This window comes from Podarcis liolepis (genome assembly GCF_965112155.1).
Source record: "Podarcis liolepis genome assembly, chromosome: 14".
In the NCBI taxonomy this organism is placed as follows: Eukaryota; Metazoa; Chordata; class Lepidosauria; order Squamata; family Lacertidae; genus Podarcis; species Podarcis liolepis.
This window is the reverse complement of record NC_139569.1, coordinates 24,733,973-24,756,135: the sequence shown is the minus strand read 5'-3', so window position 1 is coordinate 24,756,135 and position 22,163 is coordinate 24,733,973. Positions and strand designations below refer to the sequence as shown.

The window sequence follows — 22,163 nt, the reverse complement described above, 5'->3', positions numbered from 1 at the left end:
GGCCTCGGTGCCTTCAATTCAGAAGTAGACTGCCTGAGTACATGGAGGTTCTATATGGCAATAGTTTCCCACTCCCTCTATTTCTATAGTACAGGGGCAAATGACAGTTCTTGTGTAGCCATCACATTACCATCCAAGTGCAGGAGAGGTTATCAGTAAAATATCAGCAGAAACAATTCCAAAGTTTGAAGAAGTGTAAAAATATTTAGGAGAAAATCATCCTTAAGGCAGTGGGAGATTGGGGGTGGTGCTCAGTGTTAAATGAAAGCTTGTAGGAGGAAGAATGAAATGGAGTATCCTGGAGTAGGGCTGTGACAGTCCTGGCTGTTGTGTCTACTCATCACAATGCATATGTGTGCATGTGCAGCCTGACACTAAAGTGCAGAATAATCTAGGCTGGGGATACTAACAGCTCCTCACATCATCAGAGCAAAGTGTAGACTTAATAGCAAGAGAGAGAGGGAGAAGTAGAGGCTCAGTGGGCCTGATTGGGCCTGTGGTCTTTAAGTGGCTCTTTGCAAACCCATCAACCATCTGATACACGGAATTGCACTGGAGTCTTCCTGGTCTCTCTGAAGAAGTATGGTGGCAATTTACATTTGAGCAGGAGAGGAATACGTCAGCCATTCTGCTTTGGACGGCCCTTGCAGTCCTATCCAAATGCTGCTGCATGTCATTTGGCAATGAGCCGGAAGATAGCCTGTGCTCTGCTCCTCTCCATGTTGATGCACTTCATCTTCTGCCCAGGAAGGGGCTTGGGAAGTGTCCAGTTGGGTGCTGGTGGTTCTGTGCACCCTGGTGCCTTGTGCCTTGGCAATGTGGCAGAAGCATCAAGAGCCTTGGAGTGACCTCAGACATCTCATTGCTAGCACTTCCTGCATAACTAACAGTCTGCTGATGCTCTTAACTCCTCCATCTCTTCAACTAGAAGAGCAAATAATAGTTAAAAAGTGTTTGCCTTGGCAGATTGGGGAGAAAAGAAGCTGGCTCGTGCAAAACGATATGCAAGAGCCATTTAAAAAAAAAAATCTATTTCCTCCATATTGCAGTGTTGACAAAGGTAAATTTGGATCGCTATAATGATAGCAGCTCTTCTGTCTTGGAGAGTAGATTGAACAGCCTTCCAAACATTTAATCTGTCAACATTGTGGTTTCATGTTTGCCTAAAGGGGCAGGTTCTGCACCTTTATATCCTGTGAGCAAATCCTGTCTAAAGTCAGCCAGGTGACGTCATACTGTGCCTTCCTCTTGGAGCCAGTTCACACCCCTGTTTAGGTGTGTACTGATTTGCTCTTGACACAGGCTGAGTGTTCAAATCTTGCTGGCCTTTGCAACAGGGCAGGTAAGCAGCTGGCAAAAATACGGCTGACTTGAGCCTTTCTGCACCAGGTCAACCTGCTTCTGTGCCTGTGGCAAGCTAGTCTGCTCTAGCTTCACTCTACAAGAAGACCTCAAATTGTGGACACCATATAGAAAAACCCAAATAGGGTGGGTGAGGAGAATACAATGGAAAACTTGGTCCCTGTGAGAGGAGAAAATACTTTGATCTGCAGTGGGTTTTCTTCAATAACTGCCTTAGTCACAATGTTTAAGACAGCTTTTATTTGGTCAGAACAACAGTGGCTGCTGGGGAACCCATAAAGGTGTGGTGCCCACAGGACTAAAAGTTACACAGTCTTATATAGAGGCATTCCCTTGCCTTTGTGTTACACATGTGCCAAAATTAAGTCACATTCTCAAAGGAAAGCAGACCTGAATTAGCAGGAAGAATTCTGTGTCTTTCAATTTGGCTCAATGCTGCATTTTTCCTGCAAAACCTTCTTGACACATTATTAGTACAGCCTAAGTAAGCAGATTCTCCTGACACTGTCCTTTCCCACATTTTTTTTTTTACACCAGTTCACATAAAAGCTACCTATCAATGTATACATTCGTACGTTCATCCACTACACAATCCCACCAATGCGGTGATCATGCAACTTACCATTTCATAGGGACAGTTTGTGACCCAAGCAGTGTGGCCTATGCTAATTGGATTCTGGGACACAGAAGGGAATTTGTTCTCAAAGACCCACAGGAAAGCCTAGTTTCATAGCAAGCAATCAGTTGCAAATCCCCACAGACTGGTGGGTGGTGATTTCATTTTGCTAACAGCTTGCAGTTCTGAGCTTGCACTGAGCGTCTCAAAGCATGAATGGCACTCATCAAGGAGGCCATGTGAATTTGTCCTTCAGGAAAAGCCTGGCTTTTTTGCACAGGAGTCAGTAGCCAAGTCTTTGGCGAATATGATTGCTTGAATTGTGAGCCCTGGCATCTAGAACTGCATCAGCCGGTTGTACAAAGATGGGCAATATTCGAGGGCATTGGCTGTCGGCAGGGTTCTTCTTTTCTTTTTTTTTACAATGACTTTGCACAGGCTTGGCATCCTTGCTACACTCCCAGAGGAAAATTTAAAGGGCTTTGCCAAGCGAACGGTTCAAAGCTGCTCATATCATTGCTCACTGCTACTCCAGATTCCCTCCTTTTACTGCTTTGCAGTAGTGTTGCTGACTGTTAATTGTTCCTCTTTTGCCAGACAAGTGGAGTGAGAAGCCAGCTTTTGGGACTCCCCTGGAAGAGCATCTCAAGCGCAGCGGCCGTGAAATTGCCCTCCCGATTGAGGCATGTGTGATGATGTTGCTGGAAACAGGCATGAAGGAAGAGGTAGGGTACCCATCGTCTCACTGTTGCTCAGTGCCCTCCAGGTGCTTTGAACTACAACTCCCATCATGTTGGAAGTTGCAGTCCAAAGCCTTCTGGAGGGCACCAGGCTGGGCAAGTGGCAGCTTCAGCCGCTTTCCACCTTTTCCAAGCTAAATATACCCTTCAACTGTTCCTCATAAGGCTTGGTTTCCAGACCTTTGATCATCTTGGTCACCCTCCTCTGCACACATTCCAGCTTGTCAACATTCTTCTTAAATTGTGGTGGCCAGAACTGGACACAGTATTCCAAGTGAGGTTTGACTAAGGCAGAATAGAGTGGTTCTATTACATCCCTTGATCTGAACACTATACTTCTGTTGATGCTGCCTAGAATAGCATTAGCTTTTACTAGCTGAATCACACAGTTGACTCATGTGAAGCTTGTGGTCCACTAAGACCCTTAGATCCTTTACACAGGTACTACTGGCAATCCAGGTGTCTTCCATCTTATATTTGTGCATCTGATTTTTCCTGCCTAAAGGTAGAACCTGACATTTGTCCCCGTAGAAATCCATTTTGTTGGTTTGGACCCAGCTCTTTGTTCTGGCAAAGCAAAGTAATGCGTATTTAATTGAACTGAATGTTGACACCTTTGAGACGGAACGAACTGCTTGGTGTAAGGTGCAACCTTAGCAGGTGCTGAAGGACATTTTGTCATGGTTCAGAAACTGCCCCCATTAAGAGGATTTCTCTTTTCCGTCATGACACAGGGCTTGTTCCGGATCGCGGCTGGAGCTTCCAAGCTAAAGAAGCTGAAAGCCGCTCTGGACTGCTCCACCTCGCAGCTGGACGAGTTCTACTCTGACCCTCATGCTGTGGCAGGTAGGTCGTTTCCAAGAGAACGGAATTGTATGTTCCGGGGGCATGGTTCAGGCTTCATCACAAATTCAAGTATTTCTTTGGGGAGTGGGGCACATAGATATTCATGGCAAAACCAGCAGGGCCGGCACTCAGGTGTGAGAGGTGCAATGCAGGCATGAGTACCATAACATAATAAGAACCCTTCTGAATCAGGCCCATCTAGTCCAGCATCCTGTTTTCACAGCAGCCAACCAGATGCCTCAGTGGGAAACCCACAAGCAGAATTCAAGCACAAGAACCCTCTTGTCTCTTGTGGCTTCTGGCAACTGGGATTCAGAAGCATTGCTGCTTCCAACTATGAAGGCAGAGCCCAGCCATCATGTCTATTAGCCATTGATAGCCTTCTCCCCCATGGTTTGTCCAATCCTCTTTTAAAGCCATCCAAGATGGTGACTTATCACTGCCTTCTGTGGAAGAGAGATGCACTGCCATCAACCATCCCCTGCTGTAGTCTTGCTGTAAGTCAGGGTTGGGAAAATCAAAGCCCTCCAAGAGGGCGTTGGACTGCAGCTCCCAGCAGTCAGCATGGCCAGTAATCAAGGATGATGGGAGCTGTAGTCCAAACAACACCTGGAGGGCCACAGATATTCCCCATCTCAGCTATCAGCAACCGAGACCAGCACAGGACGCTCTTGTGCTGGGTGCCCTGGCTAAGGCCACTTCTGCAGTTCTTCAAACATAAATAAGAAAATCTGCAAAGGCAGAAAGCTCTGAAATATGTCTCATTTGAAGGGGGAATGCATCTCTCTTGGTAACATTGAAAGCATAACTTGAAAGTCCTGCCCCTCAAGGGATCTTTGTTTCGAAATTGTAGTTGAATTGATTTTCCCTGCTCCTGTGTTATGTCCTACCTCAGCTGCTTTTCATATTGCATCTGGTATGTTTATTGTATTAGTTTGTCTTATTGATTGTAATGCTGCCTTGAGAGTTTTGTTGGTTTAAAAACAAAACAAAAAAAACCTTACTCTAAATAAAAGGTCATTCAGACACTGATTTCAGTTAGCAGAGGAGAATGCCAGCCTCCCTAGCAATAACTCTAGTTCTGGGGCAGCTGCTTTGGATTTCTCTGTTTTATTTATGCTCATAAATGTATATCCCACCCTTCCACAGAGCCCACAGCTTTGTCTGTGTACCTGCAGCTCCATGAATTTAACATTTAACACGAACAATTACATTTCATCCAGTCAGTCCCCTCAATGCAGATAGAAATAAGGTTTGTTTCATCAGCTTGCACAGTTGTGCAAAATACAACACTATCAGTTGGCAGTGACAATTGTGTCCTTGGTCACAGTGAACTCTGCAGGAACAAAATCCTCTTCTCCCAGGCTCATCCTCCTCATCCTTGACCTGGCACTAAACTCTGAATGCACTCGAATAAATGCAGGGAAGGTCTTGCTTGGTTGAAGGTAGCACCCCCTCCTTGACTTTCCAGCGGGCTTCAAAGGCATTCAAACTATATTTTATATTTATTATATCTGTTATTTTTATATTCTGTTTTTCAGGCAAGCTTGGCCCCCAAGGCAGGTTACAATTAAAATTCATCACAGGATGCAATGTAAGGAAGTGTGTGTGTAGATAGATAGTTAGGAAGAGAAAGGGTGATGTTTGCAGCTCACTGAACCCATTTTGTGCTCCTCTGGACATTGCCTTGCTGGCTAGTTTCTTCCATTGTTGCATTTTAACCCAAGCCAGTAGCTGAACCTGGATGCTTGAGGGGTGCAGAGAAGCAGGTGGCCGAATCCCCCTTCCATTCTCTGCCCAGTATGCCTGTCAAATGTTGCGTGAAGGCAGATGGGAAGTCAGGTTTGAGCTGGCCGCACCCTCTCTCCCCAGGCCACACCCCTCCAAAACTTGCTGGGATTTCAGAGGCAAGACCCCCAGCATGCCCCTGAGTTAGAGACTGGACAGTGCTAGTAGAGATGGTTGCCTAAGGCAGCCTAAATTGTTGAACCTTATTGTGGCCTTCTTCAGAAGGTCAGCTGCAGTCAGCTGGCCGGTTTGGTTCAGCCAAGGCATGGTGCGCATCGGAAGTGCAGATGGCCTCAGCCCAGTATACCTGAAGGAGCATCTCCACCCCCATCGTTCTGCCCGGACACTGAGGTCCAGCTCCGTGGGCCTTCTGGCGGTTCCCTCATTGCAAGAAGCAAAGCTACAGGGAACCAGGCAGAGGGCCTTCTCGGTAGTGGCGCCCGCCCTGTGGAATGTCAAAGATGTCAAAGAGATAAACAACTACCTGACATTCAGAAGACATCTGAAGGCAGCCCTTTTCAGTGAAGCTTTTAATGTGTGACATTTTAATGTATTTTTAATCTTGGTTGGAAGCCGCCCAGAGTGGCTGGGGAAACCCAGCCAGATGAGCGGGGTACAAATAATATATTATTATTATTATTATTATTATTATTATTATTATTATTATTGAAGGGCCAGAGGCAGAGCTAGCTGCTCCGTCAGGGAGCATCCCGGGGGGCGCTGCCCGCAGTGATGTCACTCCCCCTCAAGGCTGGTGCCCAGGGAGGGCCTCCCCCACCTTTCTCCACTACTGGGAGGGGCACCCAGCCTGGGTGCTCTGTGGGGCTCCCTTGGGGATGAAGCAGGCTTCGTGTTCTTTAAGAACTCCCCAGGTATTTCTGCAAACCCAGCCCCTTTACCTGCACCATCTGAGCCTATCTTTTTTTTCTAGGTGAAGACATTAAATCTGTGCGCTTTCTTCATTTTTAAAAAACACAGTTACCAGCTGCCCTCCTTCAGATCTGGTTTCTGGCAGAAGGGGAGCCTTATGACAGTGTCTTGCAGCTCCACCTAGTGTGTGGCCTGGGTAGTGAACACTGCCATGCCATTGGAAAAATAATAATCTTTCTCCTCTCCTTGAACATGAAAATAATCATTAATTAGGAATGTGCTTTTCTCCAGCTGCTAAAATTTGGGTTGTTATGCAGAGGGGAGAGAGGGAGCAGCCTCAACATTGAAAATTAGGTTTGTTAAGGACATTGAAGAAATGGCAAAGATTGAAGAGTAAATTCAGTTATGATATGGAGGCGGGAGGAAACATTTTTATTATGATTGGGTATTTATTAGGTTTGTGAGGAACATATATGGATTACATATTAACTACTATAACTTATAACTTAGACTAATCTGAAATGGCATTAACGATTCAATATTATGATTAGTGATTGCATTTATAAATGTGTACTATATTTCACTTTATTATATTTATATTAGCATACTAGTGGCCTTGATGCTATTGTTGAGTATTTTAAATTGTGTTAGCTTAGAATTCATCTGAAGAAGGAAGTTTGAATGTATTAGCTAGCAGTTAAGCCCAGGTTTTTGAACAAGGAGTTGATTGTGAAAATAGTTGGCATCTGTCTGCCTCGGGAGACACTGGAAGTATGCCTTCGAGGGTGAAACAAAACCATTGGAGAGTTAACAGTGCCTGCTGTGGCTGTAGAGGCTGATATGGAAGAGACATGTTTTGTTGCAGATGGGGCAGGTGAAAGGTGTCCAGTTGTGTTGATGCAGGCGTACTATGGTGTTTCTTCTCTCTGTGCTCCTCCCAGTGGCCATTCCTCCTCTGTTCACTGCTTATGCATGCACGACCTGACTGATTGTCTCCAGGCAGGGTTAATGTTGCCAGCCTTCATGTCATGTTTGCACACATCTTTGTGATGCAGAGTTGGTCTGCCAATGGGCCTGGTACCTGAAGCCAGAGTAGATTATGAACAAGTGAACAAATATTATCATTCCCTTTTGATAGACGATGTACATTTCAATTAATTTACAGCTGTCCTTGATTGCACATGTAGATGGAAAGTAAGCACAACTGCATACAGTGGTACCCCGCAAGACGAACGCCTCGCAAGACGGAAAACCCGCTAGACGAAAGGGTTTTCCGTTTTGGAGGCGCTTCGCAAAACGAATTTCCCTATGGGCTTGCTTCGCAAGACGACAGCCCATAGGGAAATCTCAGGGACAGCGGGGAAGCGCAGCGCGTCTTCCCCACTGTCCTCGGACCTCCTCCCGCCGCCGGCTTCGGAACGAAGCTCCGATGCCGGGCGGCGGAGGGGGAACGTCTCCCCCCGCCGTGCGGCATCGGGACAAAGCTCCGATGCCGGGAGGGGGAGGGGGAAAGCCTTCTCCCGCCGCCCGGGATCGGATGGCTTTCCTGAAGACTTGGGGTGGGAGGAGGGTTTTCCTTCCCACCGCCAACATTCAGAATGCTGTTCTGAATGTTGGCGGTGGGGAGGAAAAACCCTCCTCCCACGCAAGCCCCGGGAACAGAGGGAAAGCGCTGCGCCCCTTCCCCTCTGTTCCCGTACCTGTCCTGAAGGCTTGCGGTGCGGAGAAAAGCCCTTCTCCCCACCGCCAGCCTGGCAAGCGGTTTCCCTAGGAACGCATTAATTGATTTTCAATGCATTCCTATGGGAAACCGTGCTTCGCAAGACGAAAAACCCGCAAGAAGAAAAAACTTGCGGAACGAATTAATTTCATCTTGCGAGGCACCACTGTATAAAAAAAGATGATGATGATGATGATGATTTCTACCCCACCCATCTGGCTGGGTTTCCCCAGCCACTCTGGACAGCTTCCAACACATGTAAAAACTCTGCTTTTCTTAAAATGTCACTTCCTCCAGCTCTTTTCCCACCATTGGAGATTTCACAACAGTTTTCCCCCAAGGATGTTTCCAGCAGAATCTGTGCTTGCTTGGTGCTGCTATAGGAAAAGGTCCCCATTGTGCCTTGATTTTGTTGGGTGTGCGACCTTCAACAATAGTTCTGACGCAGGCTGGGGTGGGAGGTCAAGTTCCCAGATGCACTGTTCTGCCCCTTCATACCTTCCTTGTTGTTGCTCCAGGTGCCCTGAAGTCTTACCTGAGGGAGCTGCCAGAGCCATTAATGACCTACGCCCTGTACGAAGAGTGGGCACAAGTTGCAAAGTAAGGAGAACATGAAATGGGCTTTTTCTGGTTTAAGTGGGAAGCCAAGGAGGAGAAATGGGCTTCCTAAGGCCCATAAAGCCTTCTGAAGCATGCATCTTCTCTCGATGCTCCCTTTGTGCTGCTCTTAAAAGCTCCTTTCAGATTATGGCCTTCTCTCTGAAGCCTGCTTTGAGCCATTCCTCCATTTGTTTGTCGCTATTTCCTTTTGCTTTGAATGAAACCTCACATTATTGCAGAGCCCTTGGCTTAAGCGAACTTATTTCCTTCCCCAGCATACAAGACCAGGACAAGAAACTTCAGGACCTGTGGAGGATTTGTCAGAAATTGCCAAAGCACAACCTGGCCAATTTCAGGTAGGAAGCAAGGGGGTGTGGGGTATGCTTGGTCCTGTGCCATGTGTCACACCGTTTCCCACCAGGCAAAAGAGTGGTTGTCTTAAGAGTATTCCAGTCTCCCATTCCCCAAGATCTACCTTTTTGTGTTTAAGCTGAAGAAAACCGGCGCGACAGCTAGAAAGAAGAATGTGGTTATTTGTTTGTTTTAACCCTGAGAACTGTTTTGCTGGACCTTCATTGTTTATTCTTCCTTTTGCAAGGTGTACTGCTTTTGAGTTTTTAATAAGGAAAAGGGGGTTGTAAAGTATTAACCGACTCCTGTAATCACAAGGGTGAAACCCCTGCCAGGCCGTATATTTTAGAAGCTGTTAAGGACAGCAAAGTGGGATGCAGGCAGATTTGATGCACACAAGAGCATAGACGGAAACCTTAGAAGCTGCCATATCAAGTTAGACCCTTGGTCCACCTGTCTCAGTATTGTCAGCTTTCCAGAGTTTCAGGGAGGGACCTTGTCTTGGCCCTCTTTGGAGATTGAACCTGCAACCTTCTGCATGCAAAGCAGGTGCTTTAACTCTGAGATGCAAATACTACCCAGCATGAGGTTCTGTTGCTCGAGCCCAGTGAAATGAAGAGGTAAGAGCTAGGCAGTGGTTTCCAATGGATGATGTCCCGTGTTAGTGGAATTAGTGGAGTGGGTTTCTGTTTGTGTTCTCTGCCTCAGGCACCAAAATTCTGTGAGTGGGCACTGAAACTCATTTGACACGGCTGTTCATTGGGTCCTTCTGCCCAAGTAGTTTCAGGATCCAGAATGCTACAGGGGACTTTTAACCACCCCTTTCTTTCTCCCAGAAGAGAGAACAAGCTGAGAATTTATTAGAATCGAGGTGGGGATGTCCCTGCAGCGTATTGAGCCTTGTTTCGCATCCAGCTCTTTTAAATCCTGAATCATTCCTGGCAGGTACTTAATCAAATTCCTTGCAAAGCTCGCTCAGTACAGTGATGTTAACAAGATGACGCCCAGCAACATTGCCATCGTCCTGGGCCCAAACCTGCTGTGGGCCAAGAATGAAGGGTAAGTGATCAAGGGACTTAAAAAAATAAAACCCTGGTGCAGCTTTATGTTTTCAAGCACAAAACCATTAGCAATTTGCCATAAGCAGGTTGACCACTCCTCACGCTTCCACTACTTTTCACATCGTTTACATGTTTTATCAGATAAAAGAAAGTCCTCCACACAGTGTAGAGGTAAACTATGGAAATCTCTCAAGCAGGAGGCAGTGAGGGCTACTGACCTAGATGGCTTTAAAAGTGGACTAGGCGTATTCATGGAGGAGAGGGCTATTGCTGGCTACTAGCCACAAGGGATATGTTCCACCTGCAGTGCTTCTGAATACCAGCTCCTGGAAACTGCAGGACAGGAGAGTGCGCTTGTCTTGGGTCCTTCTTGAGATACCCAAGCCGGCCACTGTGAGAGCAGGATGCTGGACTAGGTAGGGCCATTGACCTGATCCAGCAGGTTCTTACACTCACAGACCATGATTAGGTCACCCAGCCCAGCTGGGGGATCTATTTGGGTAGGGGGGAGGCCAGCTCTTGAGCATCTGCAGGCAGTTCTGGATCCAAAGCAGAGTTGTGGGGGGAGGTGTTCACTGCTAATGAATCCCAGCAGGTTAAATCCACACCAGTCTTTCTACTGATTTCTGTTCCATTTATTTGATTATGTGTATTGGAGGGGGAAAGAGGTGGATTGCTTCTTACAGCAAGAAACTGATGATAAGGGGCAGATTTTGTTGGAGGTAGCACAGAGGAGGTGGTCTTCTCTGGCAAGTTTGCTGCTCACTGTGGATTTGCTCCTGCATCCCTCAACAGCTCCCTTGCAGAAATGGCAGCAGCAACATCCGTGCATGTGGTAGCAGTTGTGGAGCCGATTATCCAGCACGCCAACTGGTTTTTTCCTGAAGGTAAATGGCCCATTTCCTCCATTTTCTGAGGTTAAGATGCTATTCTAAATAGTTTGTTGCTGAATGATGAGCTATTGTGTATATATACGCTTTGTCTCAAACTTTTCTTAATGAGACAAGAGGTGCAGAATGAATTCATCTCAATACTTGCATGTATGAGCTATAGGGTTTCTTTGAGGCTTACATAATATTTATCAGCTTTGAACTAAAATTAAGTCCAGGGAAAAGATGGCAAAAGATGCCTGGAAGATGGGCCTTGGAAGATGGGCCAGGGCAGATAAAGAATAAACTTTCTTTTCTACTCCAGAGGTGGATTTCAACGTGTCAGGAGCCTTTGTGGCACTGCCTGCGGTGAATTCGAATCACCTACACACAGGGAATGACTACGACTCGGGGACCTTGGAGCGGAAGAGGCCCATCAGCATGGCCGTGATGGATGGGGAGCAGCTGAGGAAGGAAGGGTAGGGCAGCCCCCCATCTCCCTCTGACTTCCGTACCCCCTTCTGGCCCCAGGGGCTTAACCTGTTCCTTCAACACTGTTGGGGAGAGGTCAGCTTAGGCCTCTGTCTGAGGTTGTTTCTGAGGTCATTCGCCTGGTTCATCCGCCTGAACCAGCCTCCCTCTCTTCCCCATACATTAGAAATTTGGGCTGTTTCCACCAACTCTCTTTCCCTCCTGAGGCAGAACAGTAGCTGGGTAGGAAATAGAGGCAAGTCAAGAGCCACAGAATCATAGAATTGTAGAGTTGGAAGTGTCATCTAGTCCAACCCCCTGCAATACAGCAAAAGAAGCCCCAAAGAGCCCAGAACGTCTTGGTCCCTTTTGGCATTTCTCATCTCTCCCCTCCCTTTCTCTGCCGTAGAACGTGTTTATTGTGTGTATAGATAGCTGATCTCTGAAAACTGGTGGAAGTTGACAAAAATCTCTCACGTTTTTTGCTTCTCACATAACCAGTTTGCACCTGGGAAAAGTACACAGTGCCAACTTCCATTTAAATGCAGTAGCAGCACAGATGCTAATTGACTCCCATTAGCAGAAACCCACTAATAGTTTGAAAGCCTGAAAGTCAGATAGGCGGGTCTCTTAACAAACCCCTTAATGCAGCAAGAAGGGGTCCCAGTGGGTCTCCCCCCTTTTGAAAGACATCCTGCCATTTTGATACCACCCCGAAAGAAGCCCCAAGGGCCTCCATGCATTCAGGTTTGGACACCCACTGTAGCGCAAACCTATCTAAAGTTGAACTGAGTCAAGGCGTTGTTCTCCTGAGACAGCTGATCGTGTCAACAGGGCCCCTGGGAGCCCCATAGTACAGCTGGGGGCAAATGCGGTGCCGTTGCAAACAAGCCCTTAGTGGTTCCTTTCCCCCTCATTGCTGCAGCCTGAGGAGGATCCAAAGGTAACATACTAGCATTTCCTTCTCCCTGTGTTCCATGCATGATTCAAGCCATGGAAAGTTGGTGGGGGAAGCTGTCGCTGTTGCCTACCTTCTGAGTCATTGGAGCAACAGTAGATGGGATTTCTCTCCTCTCAGATTGCGCAGTGCCTACAGTAATCTGGTATGAGGAAGGCCTCACGGCAGAGGCTTCTGATTTGGTGGGGCAGCAGCATCCATTGCCCGGCGCTAGAACTCCCAGAACCCACTTTTGTTGCTTCTCCCTTCTGCACAACCCATCATAGCTTTTGTTTCATCCCATCAGTCTCATCCCCTTTCCTTACAGCTGCCTGGCAGGGGTGGGGAACCCATCTTTCAGCCCAAAGACCACATTCCCTTCTTTTTTGGGTGTGTGTAGAGCGCATTTCACTGATGGGTGGGGCCAGAAGAGGAAGTGGGCGGGGCAGTTAACAATTTCTCATTTTCTACAGAAGGCAAGTTTCTGCACACATTCTCACACACCCCTCTATCCAGATAAATGCAAGTGGCATGGTTAGGATCTGGGAGACCAGGGTTCAAAACTCTTCTCAGCCACAAAGCTCACTAGGTGACTTTGGGCCAGTCGCTGCCTCTCAGCCTAACCTTCCTCACAGGGTTGTTGCAAGGATTACATGAGGGGTGAACCATGCACACCACCTTAAGCTGCATATAAATGCAGTAAATAAATAAATGATCAAAGTTCACAGACACATTCTAGCCAGGCAAAAATATTCAGGGAGGATGTGATGCAGGGCCAGTGAGGGGTGTGGCCTGGGCAGAGGTCTGGGGGCCAAGGAGAGAAACCTGCAGGGCTGCTTTTGGCCCTCGGGCCTGAGGTTCCCCACCCCTGTCTTGGAAATTTGTTGCTGCCTTAAGTTGAACTAAAGCTAGGCAGGCTCTGCTTATCCAACTGCCTTCTCAATTCATGTTGGCACTAAATTCCAGCCTAACAGGCCTTCCCTCCCCTTGTGAATGGAAGAGCATCATAGTTCAAAATGCAGAGGTTTTGTTTTGCTTTGTTTTTTAAAAAAGAGTTACGCTTTGGCTTACTGCAGTGTGGCTAGACTAGAGGTCATTCACCATCTATCCATTGCTAAGTTATGGTAAAAGCCTCCCATTTTTCATGCTTTTGTTAGTGCAAATTAATCAGGGTTGTGTGTTCTGTCCTTAAAAAAAACAAAAACAAAAATCATTTTAAAGCCGGGGGGGGGGGGGAATTCTGTATGATTAGATTTTGCAGATGAAGCAGAATCAGCATATTTGGGCTGGTTTGGCATCCTCCTGCATTTGGTGGGCATGCGGAAAAAATTCTGCTAGACACAACCTCCTTTCCATGGAGGATCATAGTCAGTCCCAGTCGTCCCCCCCAGTGGGGCTTCTAAGAATTCATAATGCAGTTTGCCCAGCTGTTCCAAAACCTTCGTTCCTGGCTCTGCTGGCTTCCTGTTTCCTCGGGAAGCTGGATTCTGTGCCCTCCTTTCTCTGAATTGACCTGGTATTGCAGAACACACCCATCCCTGCAATTAATACTAGATAGAGGTACAGATGCAGCGTCCTTGGCTTAATCAAAGGTGGCAGCAGCTTGAGCACATCAGGCTTTCGGATCAAAACTGCAGCTAGCATTCTTTTGGTGAGAAGAGGCACTAGTATACATTACTGTTTGTGTGTGCCAGGAGAGAAAGTGGTACTTCTTCTTCCGCTCCTCTGTTCCTATGACCCAAATAGTTACCCCGAGACATGACCACTTGCCTTGATGTTTGCTCATTGCTCATGTGCCCTTCCTACCTGTTTGATTGTGCCAAGGTGCGTTGCATTCCTCTTAACTCTTAACAGTGTCCTGCAGACAAGTTTTGAGAGCTTTTCCCTGCTGCTGCTTTGCATGCCGAGCGGCAGGGACTAGTCTCTTGTCCAGCCCTCGTAGCTGAACTGCCCTTGTTTGTTTTCTGGGTGTTTTTCTGTGTAGCTACTAGTCCGCATGGTGTGTTTTCCGTCTCTCTCTCTCTCCTCTGTAGCTATGGTGTCAAGGTTATGGACTTCCAGGCGAACCCCAGGAGAGGTGGCACTATAAGTAGAAAGCACACAGCCCCCGCTTTCCAGCCACCACTTCCGCCCACTGAGGCTGGCCCGCTGGCACAGGCCACAGCGGAGCAGCACCCACAGGGCCCTGGGGCTGAGCCCGCCCCCATGGGTGCTGCGTCCGCCCCCCTTCCCGGCCCAGCAGAGCAGTCCCAAAGCCAAGGCGCTGAGGACGGCAGGTAAGATGGAAAGAGTTCAGACCGAAAGACTTTCGCAGTGACTTCCGTCTGTTTCAGCCTTCCCCAACCCTTTTTGGACTATAACTCCTGTCAGCCCCAGTGGATGCTGGGAGCGGTAGTTCAAAGCAACTGAAAGGTCTCATGTTGGAGAAGGCTGATCAATTAAATCAAGGCAGTAGCAAAGTCCTTTTGAAATTGAAAAAAGCTCCTGGCAAGAGACCAATTCACATGTTCTTCCTTCTTGGTCAAGGTGTGCCCCGTAATTTGCCTCATTCAAAAGGATTTAACTGGCAAGGCTAGCCTGCACTTTTGCAGGACTCTCACAGGTTGATGTTCGCCTGGCTTGGCCCCTGGGAGCAGGGACATCCTCCCTCCTTCGGCAGATCAGGGGTTGGAGAGTGCAGGTCGACTCCTGCTTCACACCCATATGGCCCCAGCTGTGGAAAGCAGCCACCCCCTGTCTCCTTCCCACCCAGCCTTGAGAGCCAAACAGCTTCTTCCTTCCTACCCATAGCTAGAACCTCCACAGGTCTGGTCTTTTGTGTGGTGCCCAAGTAGCCTGTGCCATGGGCCACCTCCTCAGCCTGAGTCATGAAGTCAGAGAATGGTAGACCTGGAAGGGACCCCAAGGTTCATCTAGCCAAACTCCCTCTCTCCACCTTAGCCCTTTCTTCTCCCACTTGATGTGGGTGGTCAACTGGAGCTCAACATGAGCTACACACTGTTTCAAGAGGAGTTTGTCCTAATGCTCCCTGTTGCTTGTCCATGTGTGTTCCTAGATGTGCAAATAGTCCTGGAGTGAAGCATAAACCCCCTGGAATAACCTCACCCTGCCCTTGTCAGTGCTTAACAGCAGTGTGCCCCTTACCCAAACAACACCCCCCATGCATGTCTGTGTTGGAAAGTATACAAGTGTGGGTTTTGGGTGAGGGGGGTAGGTTAGGACCAGCAACTCAGAAGTCAGTTTAACTTTCTTACCTACCCTATAGTGTAGCCCAGGAATAGGCCATCTCAGCCCTCCAGATGTTTTGGAACTACAACTCCCATCATCCTTAGCTAACAGGACCAGTGGTCAGGGATGATGGGAGTAGTAGTCCCAAAACATCTGGAGGGCCAAGTTTGCCTATGCATGGTGTAGCCTTTCCCCAACCTGCTGCCCTAGGGCTGATGCAAATTCTGGTCCAATGCAGGCAGAGGACACAATCAGACTTGGAGAAGGCTGCCACACTTATAGTCCTAACCCCAACCAGCCCTCTTGAGCAGGTGAACAGTATTTTATGCACCAAGTCAGGTCTCAGCCTGCTACTTGGATCTCTTCACCACACTTGGGTAGTGGGATCTTTAGAGAGAATCCACTTACGCCTCCCAATAGCAGAACATAGGAAGTGCCTGCTGGATCCCATAGCCCATTGAGTCCAGCATCCTGTTCTCACAGTGGCCAGCCAAATGCCATAGTAGGAAACCCTCCGGCAGGACCAAGCTCACAGTGTTGCCCCCCTCCCATGTATTCCAGAAACATGCTGCCTCTGTGACCCTGAAGGAGCAGCCTTTGATCAGAGTCTTTTCTCCCTTCCCAGCAGTTCAAAACCAAAGGACCCCACGACTCCTCCGCCCACAAGGAACGGGGGGCACGGAAGCGCCGCTCAGGCCTACCCACAGCCCAGCGCTGCCACCAGCCAGCTCTCCGTGGGGCAGTCGCAAGTCTCTGCAGGGCCCAGTCCACATGCCGTCAGGCGAGGTTAGTCCTTCAGGAGTCTAATGAACATGCTTGCGTTCCAGGAATAGGTTGGCGGCCGTCTCAACATACTAAGCTTAAAGTTGGGACTACTGCAGGCTCTTCCTTGGGCATCTGTTTCTTGTTCACGACAGTAGCATCACTTGTGGGTGGGAGGGGTGGGATAGAGTGAGTTATTCCAACACTGACTCCTGTTTTGGGGTGCATTAAGAGGCAATGGAATGTGCCCAGTGCTGTTTTTTTCTAGAAAAATAGGTGCCGGTACTCACCATGAAGTTGTTACAGTAAGCGTCACACTTTTTAATAACAAAAAAAAGAGGTGCCGGTACTGCGTACCTTTGAGTACCCAGGGGACAGAGTGTGTTTGACATGGCGGTGGATGGCTACTGTTGTCATTCTGCACCCACCAAACATGGAAGGTGATGCTCTATTAGCCTTATTTATTTGCTTGTTTTCTGTGCATGAGTGTTTTAAGTTTAGTTAGCATCTCTTGCACTAGGAGAGGATGGAGGTCAAGGAATGGTGGGCAGGGTCACGAAGAGGTTGACTGGAGGGGGAGGGGGAGGTGATGGAGGAGGATTAAAATTATTACCTGCCCTTCACCAGCAGGTCCCAGGGCAAGTTACAACCATTTACAAAATTCAGTATTAAAAACAGTTAAAACACACTACATTCAGGGCCCTGAAGAAGCACATCTCCTGCAAAAAGGCCAGGGTAAAGTGATTGCTGAAAGTTGTATAGTGAGGAAGCCAGGCTCACCTCTGTGGGGGGAGTCCCACAATTTAGGGGCCACCACAGAGAAGACCAGGCCATGAGCTTCTGAGGAAGGTGCAACTACCAAGAGGTCTCTTCTGCTGATGTTAGCACTTAGGAAGGAGACAGTCTTTCAGATACTTGAAGCCTGAGTTGTTTGGGGCTTTTTACACTAATGTAAGCACTTTGAGTTGGGAACTGACAGCAAATGCAACTACTTTTGGAGAGGGTTTATATGACTTTCGTAGGCAACCCCAGACTCTAATCTGACTTCTGCATTTTGAACCAATTAGAAGTTTCCAAGTTGTCTTCCAAGGGCAGCCCCATCTAGAGCACATTGCAGTAGTCCAGTCTGGATGGTTGATGGCAGGGAAGGGGGCCATCATGCAACTTCCTCCTACTTTGCATTTTGATTGGTCAAATGCAACTTCCGAACAATCCCTCTGAGTTCTGGGAGGCTTCAGGTTCCGCCAGGTGTTTCCAGGGGCTTGATACCTCTCGGGGCAGAAAAGAAGAGAGGAGCTTTTAAATGTTAAGGATGAGAAGCTCCATGTTGATGTGAGGCGGTGAAGAGACTGCTTCTGAGAGGCATTTTAACCGCTGACTATTCTTTCTGGCCTTCCTTGCAGCCGTGAAGAAGCCTGCCCCAGCCCCTCCAAAGCCAGCCAACCCACCTCCCGGGCAGCCGGGGAACCAAAGTGCCCCCTCCGCCCCTCAACCGCCCTCTGTTTCCCCAAAGCCCCCCACTAGAAGCCCTTCTCCCCCCAGCCAGGGAGCCCCCCAGCCCAGCCCTGTCCCATCCCAGGGCTCTGCCCCCCGACGGTACTCCAGCAGCCTCTCCCCCATCCAGGCCCCCAGCCACCCGCCACCCCAGCCCCCCATGCAGACGGTGGCCACTCCTCCTCTCCAGCCGAAAGCCAACACTCCCAGCTCTTCCCCGCCTGGGTCTGAGCCCAGCCTGGAGCAGCCCTCGCCCACTCCTCCCCACACGCCCACACCCCCCGACACCCCACCCCTGGAGAAGCACAACCCTGCAGCCGCCTCCCCGGCTCCTCAGCCCCTCACCCAGGATGCTCCGCCAGCTCAGTCGCCGCCTCCTCAGATGGGCACGTTGCCCAGGCCAAGGCCCGTGCCCAAGCCAAGGAACCGGCCCACCGTCCCCCCTCCACCGCATCCTCCAGCTCCTCACCTGGCCGGAGACGGTCCTCTTCCTGGTCCCCCTTCAACGGCATCCCGCATCGTGACTGGTAAGGACTGCTTCTCTGTCAGCTCTGTCTCTGTGAACCTTGTGATATTAAAAAAAACTGTGCCTGGAGGTGGTTGGTTGGATGTGGCTGGAGAAGGGGGAGAGAAATGCTCTCATCTCCAGCACTGGGACAGAAGTGGAAAGAAGGCAGGGAGAAGGGAGTTTCCCCAGAAGAAGAGAAATGGCTCCAAACCGGCAGCCAGACAAAACTCATTTGGGGCTTTGCATCAGCTAACCCTGAAATGCCTTTAAATCAGAGCAGTTTTATGGCTACAGCTACCAAACGTTTCTTGGAATCACAAGTTTTATGTGCAGGTTTCTAGAGAGAGAGAGGTGCTTGAAATGTGAAGAGTAAAATGCTTAATGGTTGGATAGACAGAAGCAAATACTGTACAGGTTAATTTTTTATATTTTTTGCACTGTCAACCATATTTCAAATTTCTGCATAAATTGGATTTCAAACACTATCTCGAGTTTTCACACTCAAGAAGTATTGTAGCCACATTTGTCTGTGTGCGTGCGTGTAGTTTTAGCATACCGTTCTTCCCCTCCTCCATACTCCCCCATCAGGACAGCTGCACCACCCAAATGATTCCGTTTCACCCCACCAACATTGACAAGCAGCATGCCTCTAATTGATCTAGCTTATTGGAATGTTTGGGAAGCTCTGTGACGTTTTGTAGTTGTATAGCCAGTAATCAGCTCACAAATAGGCAAAGCCAAGGTTTTTTTGCTTTTATATATAAAAATATTTCTGTGTCATGATGTAATAAAATACCAGAGTGGTTTACAGTGTTAAAGCAGAGAACATCATTTCAAAAAATGAAAAATACCTATAATCTTTGAGATGGCTGGCAACTCAAAAATAAGAATGCATCAGCTGCAAAAGCCTGTCAGCATGAAAAGGTCTTCAAGAGATACTGGGAAGTCAAAAGGGAGGGTGCCTGCTGTATCTCTGCCGGAAGAGTGTGACTGCCGACATGAAACGCCCAACTTCTTATTGAGACTAGTTGGGCCACTGTGACATGGAGTTGCTCATCCCAGCATGTCAGACTGCAGGATTTCCACACAATCCGCCCCAGAAGCTGTGCATTTAGAAAGCTTCAGCACAGCTCCGTAGATGCTAGGAAGAGCTTTGTTGCAGCCAGATGGTGGCTCGAGTCCCTTTCTGTGCATATGGAGGAGGACGCTGCTTTGTCCTCAGGAGTAGCCGCCCTCCCACTCCTTGACACCTAACGAAGCAGTTCCTCTGAAAAATAATGTGTTACCCCCATTTGGGAAGCCCAGGCTGCATCAGTGCCCACAAAGCTGACCAACCTCCCTGCCAACTTTTAATCTGGGTTGGGTGCTTCTTAATTATGCTTAATCTCAAAACAGCATTGTGACGATAAAAGCAAGGCTCCCCTTTTCCCTTTCTCCTTTTTGTCGCAGGCTGAAATAGCGCATGCCCCATCCCCCCCTTTTTTTTAATTTTAGCAGACCCTCTAACATGTTGACCACCTTCCTGTGCTGGAGCTTAAAGGGCGCTGGGAATAATAAGAAGCTCTGTTTTTTAGCTGCGCAAATAACCCGTTGAATCCCCTCTAGGTTGCAACGCCAACTTGCCAATAATAATAATTCTAATTGAGAATTTTATTAAACAATCTAGATGTTTGACCTGCATTGTTCAGTAGGAACTGAGATTGGAAATGGTAAGGAGGCCTTTCGATTGGCCAGAATTGTTATGAATGCATAATCATGGACGCAGCTTCGTCCCTTTACTAACAGGTCACTGTTAACACAGCTTGCTTGCACCCAGGACTAACCCCGCATGTCAAAGAAGTGGTGCTACCCTTGTGGTCCTTTGTTTTGCCCCCCCCCCTCCTTTTTAACACATTCACCGGATGTATCCCAGGATCCTGCCCTGTCCGTTATTTAGCTTCTTTTCTGTCTGCTCCATCCGTACTTGGAATACGGAATGAATTCCTACTCCTCAAAAATCTTCAGAGCCTCATAGATGGCAACACCTGACCTACAAGCCAGCCCTCCCCTCCCCTTTCTCTGTTTCTCACTGTGGGGGTGGGACCTGTTGGTGTTTTTTCCACTTGAAACCGAGACACAACCTGAGAGGCTCCACAAATGCAACACTGAAGATATTAGCAGCTTCACCGTTAATTGCTGAGCCATAACTGGTATTAATTAAACATCATTCCCTTTCCCTCCATTGCGAAAGGCCCAGGAACATGGGGTGGGGAGAGAGAAATAGGATGGAGAAAAGGGGCCGCTTGTACAGATTGAAAGTTCACATATAAATGGGAAGCTGTTGAGCAGCTGAGCCCAGCCTTGGGACAAGTCGCGACTCTGCCACTCTGCTCCTTGCATGGAAGTTTGTGCCTGCGGAAGCTGCTGCAGTTGGCTGGAGCTGAGAGAGGTGGCCCTGTGCTGTTCCAAGCCATCCTTGTAAGGCAGTTGTTAGGCAGTATTGGGGGGCCTTGTACTAGGGCAGGAGGAGAACTGGGTTTCAGCCTTCCCTGACACAGCCGAATGCATTGCATTCTGCACCACCCACGGAAGCACCTGAAATCTGCAAGGGCTCTGCTCTGTCACCTTCAGACAGGGCTTTGCATTTGAAAGGAAGAAGTGACACTTGCCACCCAAGTCCCAGGGGCCTGCACATACTTGAAAGCAAGCACTGTTTCCATGTGCGAGATGTCAGGTGTGCTTCTAGCTTTTCAATGTGTGGGGGGGTGGAGTGTCTGCTGGCATCAGGCTGCTACTCTGTGCCACACAGGATTTCATGGTGTGTTTGTTGCTGCTTTGTTGTTGTTGGGGGGGGGTGTACTGAGTTGCAATGTACAGCAAATCCTGAGCAAAATGTTTGTTCCAACCCTCCTCCACTTCCAGGTTCTAGCAGACTTGCTCTGTAATTCTGCAAGCTTTCCCTTGTACTTGAGCAAGTCCAGAAGACGGAAATGATCCCTACTTTGGGGATTGGGGTAGCTCCTTCAGATGAGATTTCCTTCCCAAAGCAGTCTCTGTCCCTCATGGTGTCTCATCTAGCAGTCCTTGGGCCCCATATAGTTGGACTGTCCTGCAGTGACACTGTGGTCTAAACCACTGAGCCTCTTGGGCTTGCTGATCAGAAGGTCGGCGGTTTGAATCCGCGCGACAGGGTGAGCTTCCGTTGCTCTGTCCCAGCTTCTGACAGCAAAGCAGTTCAAAAGCACGCCAGATAAAGTAGATAAATAGGTACTGCTGCAGCAGGAAGGTAAATGGTGTTTCCGTGTGCTCTGGCTTCCGTCACGGTTTCCCGTTGTGCCAGAAGCGATTTAGTCATGCTGGCCACATGACCTAGAAAGCTGTCTGTGGACAAACGCCAGCTCCCTTGGCCTGAAAAGCGAGATTAGTGCTGTACCCCATAGTCGCCTTTGGCTGGACTTAACCGTCCAGGGGTTCTTTACCTTTACTTTTTTTACGTTATATATATGCCCACATAGTTCCTCCAGCAGTTGTCAATAGACTGCTTTTCATTAGCTTTTCTTCCTTTGGGTAAACCCAGGGATAAGGTTGTATATTTTTTCCCTACACTTACAACACTGTACAAGTTCAGGATCTGGAAGCAGGGCAAACTCTCATCACTTTTCAGGTCTGTTCTGCAAGGAATGAGACTCAAGCCTTTATGGCTGCAAGACGCATTTAAAAGGATGTGGATTAAGATGAGTGGAGGGTTGGATCCAAAGTTCCCATGGGGCCAGCGACCCAACTCCTTGCTTTTCCCCATAACTAGAAGAATAAATGAATACAATTTACTTGGGTCATAGAATCCAGTGTTCTCTTGGCACAGTGTTGGGGTGGAGGAGTTTTATACATATACAGCCCTGTCCATAAGCTTCCGAACACCTCTTCTCTGGGTCAGTCTTCCCCAACCTGTTATCTTCTGGAT

At 48.4% G+C, this 22,163-nt stretch overlaps 1 protein-coding gene and 1 long non-coding RNA gene across 9 annotated transcripts in view; both read left to right on the top strand.

Moving 5' to 3' along the window:
• Positions 1 to 22,163, top strand: part of ARHGAP17 (Rho GTPase activating protein 17) — a 57,809-nt gene that overhangs the window by 34,387 nt on the left and 1,259 nt on the right. The window contains exons 10-20 of one of the 8 annotated variants that reach the window (XM_083473963.1): positions 2,576 to 2,703; positions 3,453 to 3,564; positions 8,461 to 8,542; positions 8,818 to 8,898; positions 9,839 to 9,952; positions 10,750 to 10,841; positions 11,149 to 11,302; positions 14,265 to 14,507; positions 16,085 to 16,245; positions 17,625 to 18,242; positions 19,890 to 19,932. In XM_083473963.1, coding sequence (XP_083330089.1) covers positions 2,576 to 2,703; positions 3,453 to 3,564; positions 8,461 to 8,542; positions 8,818 to 8,898; positions 9,839 to 9,952; positions 10,750 to 10,841; positions 11,149 to 11,302; positions 14,265 to 14,507; positions 16,085 to 16,245; positions 17,625 to 18,242; positions 19,890 to 19,897 — 1,793 coding nt within the window. In that variant the 3' untranslated portion in view covers positions 19,898 to 19,932. The remainder of the gene's footprint in view (positions 1 to 2,575; positions 2,704 to 3,452; positions 3,565 to 8,460; positions 8,543 to 8,817; positions 8,899 to 9,838; positions 9,953 to 10,749; positions 10,842 to 11,148; positions 11,303 to 14,264; positions 14,508 to 16,084; positions 16,246 to 17,624; positions 18,243 to 19,889; positions 19,933 to 22,163) is intronic. The other 7 variants (XM_083473964.1, XM_083473968.1, XM_083473967.1 and 4 more) reach the window with 7 other exon arrangements.
• LOC310692779 lies at positions 5,166 to 8,229 on the top strand. The gene is made up of 3 exons (XR_014518895.1): positions 5,166 to 5,372; positions 6,198 to 7,435; positions 8,103 to 8,229. It is a non-coding gene; the product is annotated as an uncharacterized lncRNA (long non-coding RNA).